Below are 11,372 nucleotides of genomic sequence, written 5' to 3'. Positions count from 1 at the left end.
TATATAGTTTTTAAAAAGCAATGATTGGTGACTTATGTATAAAGAAATCAAATTCTGGAGAAAGACAACTGCTAATAACTCACTTAAGAAACTTCTTGCTGGGTATGGTGATGCATACCTGTAAGCCAGCTCTGGGAGGCTGAGGCAGGAGAATTGCAAGCTTGAACCTCATCTGGACAATTAAGTGGCTTCGACCATGTCACAGATTTTTAAAATAAAATTTAAAATAAATAAATAAGTAAGTAAGTAAATAAGGAAGCCCTGGGGATATAGCTCAGAGTGAAGGCCCTGGATCAATCCCCAGTACCGGGATGGATGTGGGGATAAAATAAACTGATTTTAGCCTGAGGGAAAAATTAGAATGAGTTTACTCATATTTTCCCATTTACTATTTTATTTTGGTGAAAGTGTCTTGATAAGTTTTTAAGATTATTTTTTCCTCTTTTCTGTGTACTACTCCCATTTTTCAGTAGAATCTTGCAGAAAGGTGCTGTGTGCTCCACTGTGAAAAGGCACAGAAAGATTATGTTCTCAGAGTCTGCTTGATTTGAAAGTATGAAGGATTTGTGACAGCCCCCTCCCCAGCATATTAGTCATTCCAGTGGCCTGACCAGGATTACTAGTTGAGGAAAATCGACTTTGTTTTCAAGTCTTTTTTCCCCAAGTGCCATATTGTTAAAGGCATTCTGTCTAGTGTTTCCAGATGTTCTTTCCAGGGACAAGATGATATGAAGGATTTTAAAGCCTTCCCTTGAATAACACTGGGCTCTTGCTGCTGTGCACATTACAGAAAATGCTAGGCACAGGTCTATAAATGTTACTTTGAAAAATAAGAAAGATAATAGCTTATTGTTTGTCACTTGGTAGCATGTAAATGGACTGCAACCTTGTGTATATTGTGATAGTGGGATCGTTTACACCAGTCTGCATCAGACTAATAGTTTGAGATCTCAGAAGCACATTGCTTGGGTTTAAATCCTGGCTAGCCCTCTTGCCAGCTATGTGATTTTGAGCAGTTTACTAATCTCTTTGTGACTTTTTTCATCTGTAAAATAGGGATCATGACAGCATCTGTCTTCCTAAAGTAGGTTTATTATGAGGGCTAGTTGAATTAAGTCATGTGAAGTGCTCTGAACATTGCCTGGCACAAAGTACTCACTTGTTGTTATACTGTAAATGTATCTGAGAAGAATGTTGTTTAACATTGAGTTGAGATAACTAACAAAAGGCAGTGGGTTAGAGTTACTGCATGTTTTAAAAGATATAATCTTATTCCTTGTTTTTATAAATTTGAACATAGTACGTGGAACTTTATCCTTGGAACCTTTCCCTGGTTACAAGCATGTAGGTATTAAATACACTGAAGTTATACCTGAGCACAAGATTCTGGCATAATCTAGTAGAAGAATCATTCTGAGTTTTTGGGTACTGGTGTTGTGGAGGACAATATCATAGATGACAGCACACATTTTGTAGTCAGATTTGCTGTTTGAATATCCTCTATGTCTGGGCAAGTCACACAACCAGTTGTAACCATCATTTTCTTATTTGTGCAATGGAGGTAATATCACCTATCTTGTGGGGCTAAATGTGGGGATTAAATAAGACACTGTATGTAAGAAATTTACCTGTGCCTGATACAAAGTGAGCACTCAATAAATAGTTGTTGTTGCTTACTGAAAGCTTTTATTTACTTTTGAGGCAATTTGTTCTTTTTCAAAACAGCATATCAAATTTCAAGCATTTCTCATAACTAGACTTTCTTACTCTTTTCAGTCGAAATCTTTTATCAACATTGCCAAAATATCTATTTGATCTGCCCCTTAAAGTTTTGGTCATCAGTAATAACAAGCTGGTATCCATTCCAGAAGAAATTGGGAAGTTAAAAGATTTAATGGAATTGGTGAGTAAAATAGTTGTATTTTTATATATAGGTAGAGATAATGTATATAATATATACTGTTACTATTTTGGTAGACTACTCATTTCTTTATAGAATTTCAATGCAATTTTAAGAAAAGAAATACTTTGGTATGTGTTTAAATTCACTTTAGTAAATTTTTGAGGTATCACTGTGTCTGATTTTGGCTATAAGCCACAAAAAGCCTGCTTGCTCCTTAGTTCTAGTAAAATTAGAATACTTGTTTATGAGCTTTAAAAATTGTTTTTCAAATAAATAAGCATTTTTATTCATTTTGTATACAGTAAAGTTCTTAGGAAAAGTTTTTTAAAAGTTTTTACAGGGGTCCTCTAGAGCTGTAGAATGGAGATAAGAGTATAATGCTTGAGAACAGTTCGATTAACAATATAATGTCTCTTTTACTACATGCTCATGTGATTTTATAGCACTTTTGGGACCAAGTAGGAGAAAGGAAAGGGAATGGAATTAATATGAGAAAATGAAAAAATGGAAAGAAAGTCTTCATAAATGGGGAGGGGTGGAATGGTTGAAGGGAAGGCAGAGGAATGGGGAAAAAATGAGAAGCAAGATGGATTATATAAAGGAACTAACAGGAACTGTGACCATTAATCCTAATATGTCATCTTCATTAGATTAAGAAATGCCTAGCAGACTAACGATGTGTATCTAAAGTCATGGAGGTGTAGCCTTGGGTATTGCATATATTCCTTTGCCCATTTCTCTCTGACATTGTTTCTCGGCTTTGCTCTCTGGCCACCATTAACTAAGCATCTTTTCTCAGCCATGCCCTTCCACCCTGATTTTCCTGCTTTGGAACCAGGTGATTATGGACTGAAATCTCCCAAACCTTGAGCTAAATGAAATCATTCCCCTTAGGAAATTGGTTCCCTGGGATCCATTTCACCGTGCTCAGCAATAGAGACACTCAGAGGCTGCTGCACCCATGGCCTAAGGGGACCTGGCAACTTCTTCCACCAACAGCAGACATTGGTGTTGTCATTCATTTGATGCTGGTTTTACTGACATGTATGATGCAAAAGATGTGGGGTCAGGAGGTTTCCATCCAGATTTCACAGGAATGTGTGAGAGGCCTGTCAAGGAGCTCTTGAAATAACAAGATATGAAGTTGTGGGAATAAAGACAAAGGTTCACTAGAGACCCCAGAAAATTGGAGATGCCAGGAATGTGGAACATCAGCCAAGGAAAGGTATAGACCATGAATTAAGCCAGCAGAAGAGAGGAGCCTTCTGGGCTGCAACTGGCAAGGCCACAGGAGTGGGACCACTCAGTCCCCTTGGAATTCACATTTTACTACTGTGTGTCCAGGATGTTGGACATGAAGCTTCAGAACTCAGTTTTTGCCCTGCTGGTTTTTGGTTTTGCTTTCAACTGGTTCTTTTCCTTCCTTTTGAAATGGGAGTATTTATCCTGTGCCATTATACAGCGATACCTCAGTTGCCAAACAGCTCCAAGCTTGAACTTCCCACTACTTAAACAGCAAAGTTTTAAAATAATCCTCTTTTTGTTCATAACTTTGCTCAATAGTCAAACTGAAAATCTGACTTGAAAAACATTTATGAACCAAGAGTGAATCACATGTCACATCTCACTGTGGACACAAAGGGGTGCCACTTCATTCTAAGTGTTGCTTTCACAACAGATCTCATGTAGTGCTTGTGTTACTGCATCACAATATTCATCATTGTGCTTTTTTTGCATTTTATTTGCATAAAATATAACTATGGCTACAAAGAAAGTTAGTGATACCAGCAGTAAAGCTAAGAGGAAAACTGTGAGATCCACAATAGAATTAAAGAAATCATTGTGAAATTTGTGAAGCCTGAGAAAAATGAATTTACAAGTGTAATTTTTGAGCCTCAGAACCAATTATTTGGTTTTCCATTATTTCTTATAGGAGAAACAAGTTCAATTCTTGAACTTTTTTGTGTTTGAAAGTGAATTTGGAACAAATTGAATTCGACAAACAAGGGATCACTATACTTTGGGATTATGTAACATATTTTTGATTTTTCACAGAGGTTCACAGTTAAGAATTTGGCTTGTGTCTCAGAAGAGACTTGAACCTGGACTATTGAAAAATGCTGGAACTGTTGAGACTTTGCAGGAAGGATTATTGCATTTCTGGTTGTATTCAGGATTGTTGTATTATGTAAGGCAGAATTATGAAGTTGTTACTGTCTTTATGTGGAGATTAAGTATAGTTTAAAGAGATGTGTTTGGGTGTGAAGTTAGCAAGAAGTGGATTGTGATTGCTAATCTTGATATGTCAACTTCATTGGATGAAGAAATGCCTAACAGATTAATAGAGCACACTACTGGGTGTCTGGGTGGGTCATGGAGGTGTGGCTTTGGGTACTATATGTGTTCCCTCAGCCAATCCCCTCTGGTGTTTTTCCCCTACTCTGCTCCCTGGTTGCCATACATAGCTTTGTTCCACCATGCTCTTTCTCCATGATGTTCTTGCCTTGGAGCCAGGTGGTTATGGAGAGAATCCTCCCAAACTGTGAACTAAATTAAACCTTTCTTACTTTAAATTGTGCATGTTGGGTATTGTGTCAAGCAATGGGAAAGCTGACTAATACAGAGAGATACTAATACTAGCACCTGTATCATCTTTACTTTTGGTTTTAAGGGTGAAGTTTGGTCATTAGTTGAGGTTTTTGAGAAGTTGACTTATGTAGTTTCTAAGTTATAATTTCAAAATTTTACACAGAAGAAATTCTGTTGACTGTGCTATGACTTCATGATGCATTATAAATAAAAATCTTCCAGATATAAATAACATTAGAGGTAACTTTTGCTAGCTATTAGCTATATGCTCTAATTTTTAAATTATAATATATTTGTATTTTGTAGTTAGTTTGTTAAAATTCTACTTTCTTATTTTATTTTCTTTAGGATATTAGTTGTAATGAGATTCAGGTCCTTCCTCAACAAATGGGAAAATTACATTCACTTAGAGAACTAAATATCAGAAGAAATAATCTTCATGTTTTGCCAGAAGGTAAGATGTTCACTGTTTCTACTCACAGAGAGTAACTATGTAAACTTTAAATTAATAATTTTTCATTTCTGAACAGAGTTAGGAGATCTTCCATTGGTCAAGCTGGATTTCTCTTGTAATAAAGTGACAGAAATTCCAGTTTGTTACAGGAAGCTCCATCATTTACAAGTAATAATTTTGGATAACAATCCATTGCAAGTACCACCAGCACAGGTATGTAACAAAAATACTTGTCTTCTCTCATTTTTTGTTCATAATTTTGCTTGTTATGTTTTACATTTGTTAAATAAAAAAGACACTAAACAAGCAAACTTGATTGTTTAGGTAGTATATTCTAAAGGAGTTTTTCTAAGCAGTGACTTTTTGACTTGGATAGGAGTTTTAGTGTTGAGTTGTAGAATAGCATTTGGAAAACCCAGATATTAACTTTCTACTTGTGGACTGATAATTCTGATTTTCAATTTTTTCTTAAAACATAGACTCTGACATCTCTACTTTTCTTCTACTCAGTTATGAATGTATTTGGGATTTGTTGTGAGATTCATTGCAATACATTCTTGCCACTGAGATAAAGCATAACAAAAAGAACAAGATACAAGTGGAAGATATTGATTCTAGTTCAATGTGACTAAATCTGTGTAGGATCAGCAAAAGTGATAGTTAAGGAATAAACTGAGATATAAATCCAGAAGGACAAAGAATAGGAAGTGGACAATGGGGAAGAGAGGTCAACAGAATTTTAGAAAATGGAAAATAAATGGAAGAGTGGTGACTGTTGCCTCTATTTTGATGGCACAAGAATAACTGGCTGAGAAGCACTTGCCAGTGAAGCAGCAGCCCACACTACCTCAAAGCTTTGTGTCCTGGCTCAGGCTTTGCATACATCCAGAAGTTGTCATTTCCTTCTACAAATGTGCATTCCATTCATTTCCAAGGGGTTACCTTTTGTGAGTCAAATGAAGGCTGGCTGGGGTCCTGGGAGTATCTGTTTTAGCAGAATTAGGAAGGTTTCAACTTGAGTCTGCCACAAGAGAAGGCAACAAGAAGTAAGTTGATTTACTGTATCAAATCTTGGAATGGCTCAGGTATTGGAGGTAGCGTGTAACTCTTACTATAGGAATGAAGGACTGATTATGTAAGGCAGTGCTGGCCAGCAGAGCTTTCTGAATGGTGGAGATGTTTTGTAATCTGTGGTAGCTGAATGTAGCCATTTGCCGCATGTGGCATTTTTTTGAGGGGATGTCCTGGGGGTCAAACTCAGTACCTTATACACTACCTTTGAGCTACATCCCCAGTCCCCTACATGTAGCTATTGTATGATTGGAATATGACTAATACAACTGAATGATTGGAATATGACTAATACAACTAGGGAACCATTTTTTCAATTATTTTGTTTTGATTTATTTTAATTTACATTTAAATAGCTACATGTGACTGACTGGTGGCTACCATACTGGACACTACAGATTTAAAATTTACACTCTTAGATTCTTACCCTTAGCCCTATGGCCACATCACTGCCCCTCACTTGCCTCAGCAGAAGCCTAGAATTTACTCTAACTAATAGGTAGATCCTTAAATTTTTGCTCTCAGCTCAGTAGCCATATTACTCAGTCCTTACTTCAGAAGAATCTTGGTGTTTACTCTTTTAAGAAGTATTACCCCTTAGTACTTTCTGCAGTGATGGAAGTGTTCACTTTCTACACTGTTAAATGTGGTAGACACTGTGGCTGTTGAGTTGAAATTGTATGTGGAGACGTTGAATTTGAATTTTTAGTTTTATTCAGATTTAATTTAAATAGCCATGTGTAGCTAGTGGTTATCATATTGGACAGCACACCTATAAAAAAGATTGAACTAGAATCAGGAGCTCCACATGTTACTGAACTCCCAAATCATATTCATGCGTCTGATATGCGGCAGACATCAAACACTGAACATCACTGCTTGGAGCAAAGGAGGTTCCAACCAAGAAGGTGGAGGACAAAGCCGTAAATCCACCTTCTCCCAGAAAGCATGATTATGGGATATTATAAGGGAGAAGGTTGCAGAAGAATGACTTTGGGGAGAAGCTGGTAGTTTTGTAGGTTTTTTGGTTTTTTTTTTTTTTTTTTTGTACAGGGATCAAATTCAGGTCCTTGCACTTACAGGGCAGACAGCGGAACCACTGAGCTAAATCCCCAGCCCTTACAGGTTTTTGATAGAATCAACTTTTCAGATTTCTTCATGTTAATGGATATCTGATGAGACAACGAACAATCTCCAGTTCTGCAAATTAGAATTGTAAATTATCCTATGATGTTATTAGTTCATTCTTCTGTAACAGAGGTAAAAGGTTTAGCAGCTAATCATTACAGAAATGGGAACAGGGAGTCTGTACAAGTTGTACAGAGAAAAGAATGTGCTCCATTTTTTTAAAAACTTCAACTGGGGAGGGAGAATGGTTCAATATACTTACAGGAGAAAAACTACATTATCTTGGTTATGGGGCTTGGTATACGTATAGCTGTGGGCAGGACACGCCATAGTGGAAACAACGAATGCTTGCAAACTAAATGTTGGGATCTTACAATAGACTTCCTACGTGGCTCTCAAAATGCCTGCAGCCTCTTATATATACCTCTGGCAAGATTGGTGGCTTTCTTCTTTAGTAAACTGATTGAACCAGGAGAAAAGACATCTATATACTGATCTTTCAGTCACCTGATGAAGTGGCCAGCCCGCCTTGGATCACTAGATAAATGAAAGCTCACCACCAATACATAAGAGTATCAGCTCTATGTACTTAGAGCTTCCAGTTGGATTTTTATTGTCTCATCCTTGAAAATGAGCACAGTGTAGGATCAGTAGACATTTCAGGAATAATTTCTAAAAATGAAAGATAGAGTCCAAAACACTGAAAGGCTTTCAGAAGAGGGCACACAAAATTTTTGCATGTTTGAACTTGGTATGCAATAAATAATTTTAAGCAAGCTTGCGTAAAATAAAAATTTTTAAATAAAATCTTACGAACATTAAGAACTGTCCTTCCATAAATATCAAAATCTCCTTAAATGTTGAATAAATGTAGTCTTAATAATAACCACGGCAAGCCGGGCGTCATGCCTCATGCCTGTAATCCCAGCACTCGGAAGGCTGAGGCAGGAGGATTGCTGTGAGTTTGAGACCAGCCTGGACTACATAGTGATTTCCAGGTCAGTCTGAACTACATAGTGAGACCCTGTCTCAAAAAAACAAAAAAAAATTTTTTGCATGTATTCAGAAATAGTTGTAAGCCATATGTCCTATAAGGAGTTAATATCTAAAATGTCAGTAATTCGTACAGCTCAATAGGCAAAATAACCAAATTTAATAGCAGTCAAGGGACTTGAATAGGTATTTTTAAAAGAAGTTACACAAATGATCAACAGCTGTGTATAAAAGGATGCTCAACATCACTAATCATCATGGAAATGTAAGTCAAAACCACAATCAGATGCCACATCATACCTGTTAAGATGATTGTTATCAAAATGTAAAAAGTAACAAGTGTTGGTGAAGCTATGCGGATAAAGGCCTCCTTGCACAGTGTTGGTAGGAGTATAAAATGAAGTTATCATTATAGAAAAACAGTATAGAGGTTCCTCAAAAAGTTAAAAATAGATCCACTATATGATCTTGCAGTCCACTTCTAAGTGATAGAAGAAAACCCAGTGTTTTTAATTCTAGTTCTCAACACAGAATACATAACTTCAGGTCACTAAAATGTGTGAGGATTTCTCACCATCACCATTCACCAAGCAGTTTTTACAGCATATACTAAGTGGATGACCTATAATTCATTTTCAGTACAGACACTTCTACCTGGAGATAGCATCAGATCTCACAGGTTAAGGGCTCCCACAAAAGTGCCTACCTATAGTTCTGACCCGCTGGCTACCCCCTTGGATTCAATTAATTTGCTAGTGTGACTCACAGAATGCAGAGAAGCACTACTTACTATTACTGGTTTATTAGAAAGGGTATTTTGAGAATATAAATGTATAATGTAAGAGATACATAAGGAAAGGTATGTGAAGAAGGGATGTGAAGTTTCCATATGGGTAGCTGACCCTCCACACACCTCCACATGTTCAGCATTTTGGAAACTTTCTGAACCCTGTCTTTTTGGGTTATGGTAGTTTGATTTGGTAGCCAGGATTGGTTTCATCCTTGGCCATTAGTGACTAACTCTACCTTCAGTCCTTTCTTCTCTCCCCCTGTGGTAGAGGTGGCAGGAATGAGGGTGATGGGACTGAAAGTTCTAGCTTTCTAATCTTTTTGTTGTTTTCCATGGTACCAGCCCCTCATCCTGAAGCTCTCCTAGTTCCCCTAGCCATTTGCCATCTCATTACCATAGAAAAGGACACTTAATCACTTAAAAGAGTCCATAAGGGGTTTTAGGAGCTAGGTGCCAGGAAATGGGGTTATGATAAAATATTTCTTATAAATCACAGTATCGAAAGGAAATACAATCTCTATATCAAAGAGTTATCTGTATTTGCACCATTATTTACAGTGATTAATAGGATAAAGACACAACTTAAGTGTCTGCCAACAAATGAATAGATAAAGCAGATGTGATGTGTGTATTTAATAGGAAATTCTCACCTGAAGAAGATGGAAATGCTAACCTTTGCAACAATGTGGATATATTTTGAGGCCATTATGCTAAGTGAAAAAAGCCAGATACAGAAAGACAATTGTTGCATGATTTCACTTACATATGGAATTAAAAAAAAAGTTGAACTTACAGTGACAGAAGGTAAATGGTTACCAGAGAATGAGAAGTAGGTGAAAAGGGGAGATAATAGTTAAACAGTGCGGTTCCTTTGTACTTACAAGATATATATGTACTATAGGCCTAATCTACAGTTTGGTGATTATATTTAATAATTATCATATACTTGAAATATATAAAAGAGTAGCTCTCAAGTATTCTTACCTCTCACATAAAAAGATATGTATATGAAGTGATGAATCTATTAATTAGTTGGTTGTGGCAACCATTTTCCAATGTGTACATATAGTAGTAAATTATACTGTACACTCTAGCTTTATACAGTTTTTGTTACTCATACTTCAGTTAAAGCCAGAAGGAAAAAGTAAAGAGGAAAACATTGGAGTACATTCATAGGAGTGGGTATTGGAATGACTTCTTAGCAGCAGCCCTGGAAACTAGCAGATGTTAGAATGGTGTCTTCACAGGCTAAGGGCATAATTCCAACTTTGTACACTCAAGTACTAGTTAAATATCAGGTAGAAGTGTTTCAAGCATGCGAACTCTAAGAAAATTTAACTCCAATGTATCCTTTCTTAGAAAGCTAGCAGAGTATGTTATATGACAATGGGGGGGACTAAACTAAGAGGCATTTTTCACATCCACTATTGACAGAAATGCATGGGCTCAGAGAGCAGGTAGTCATTTTGGGGTAGTAGAGTCCTCCCCACTAATAAGAATAAAGTGATAGATCACTTGGTATGTTTGACCGCATGCATGTTTTACAGTTCTGTCAGAGTCAGGAACAACAATTAATGATAGGTATATAGAAAATTATGCAAAACGAAATTGGGGCCCTTTATGAGAAACAAAAATTAAAGTGAAAATAAATGTAAAGCTCAGTGGATTTGCTGCCTGCTTCTTAAGCACAAGGACCCAGTTCGATCCCTGGTACCAAAAAGAAAGAAAGAAAATAAATGTAATCCTATTATCCTATAGGGGTTCATGTGTAATTATTTTCTTGATTATGATTATGTAAATGTTAAACTGTTTTAATGAAAAATTGTGTCATCATTGTAATCATAGCAAGGACTTTTTGTTTTGTTTTGTTTGCAGTGCTGGGAATGGAACCCAGGACCTTGTGCATGTTAGGCAAACACTGTACCACTGAGCTACATCATCAGGCCCAATAACAAAGATTTATGTAGCACTGACCATGTTCCAAACATTGATGAAAATACATATATTAATTAATTTAATTCTTATATCAATTGTATAAAAGAAGTTTGTCATTATCCTTATGCAAGGAAATAGAAGTATACAAATTAAATGATGTGTTCAGGATCACATGGTTAGCATATAGTAGTGGCAGAATTCAAACAAAGGCTTTGTAACTCCAGAGATGGAGATTTTTTTTTTTATTGAGTTTATTGGTACATTTAGGGATACAGTACAGTTACATTCATTGTTGGGATCATGTACCTTTACATGGCAAGTCTTGATTCTCATTTTTTCCCCTTACCTCTGCCCTCCCCTCACCCCCTCCTCCCCTCCTCATCTACAAACACTTTATTTTCATCTTTTCATTCTCTCACATTTTTTTCTTTTCCCTTTTTGTTCTTCCCCTACGTATCACACCTTCCCTACACCTTTAGCTCCTTTCCTCCCATTTCTAAATGTCAGTA

At 36.6% G+C, this 11,372-nt stretch overlaps 1 protein-coding gene across 1 annotated transcript in view; it reads left to right on the top strand.

The window, feature by feature from the left end:
* The window catches only part of Lrch2 (leucine rich repeats and calponin homology domain containing 2), a 127,993-nt gene that overhangs the window by 58,765 nt on the left and 57,856 nt on the right, over positions 1-11,372 (top strand). Inside the window, exons 7-9 of the mRNA XM_010603119.2 lie at positions 1,777-1,903; positions 4,841-4,946; positions 5,023-5,159. Coding sequence (XP_010601421.2) covers positions 1,777-1,903; positions 4,841-4,946; positions 5,023-5,159 — 370 coding nt within the window. The remainder of the gene's footprint in view (positions 1-1,776; positions 1,904-4,840; positions 4,947-5,022; positions 5,160-11,372) is intronic.

Source organism: Fukomys damarensis, unplaced genomic scaffold, assembly GCF_012274545.1.
Source record: "Fukomys damarensis isolate Sample0158 unplaced genomic scaffold, DMR_v1.0_HiC HiC_scaffold_39, whole genome shotgun sequence".
Taxonomy (NCBI): domain Eukaryota; kingdom Metazoa; phylum Chordata; class Mammalia; order Rodentia; family Bathyergidae; genus Fukomys; species Fukomys damarensis.
Note: the sequence above shows the minus strand (reverse complement) of the source record. Positions and strands in the feature narration are given on the sequence as shown.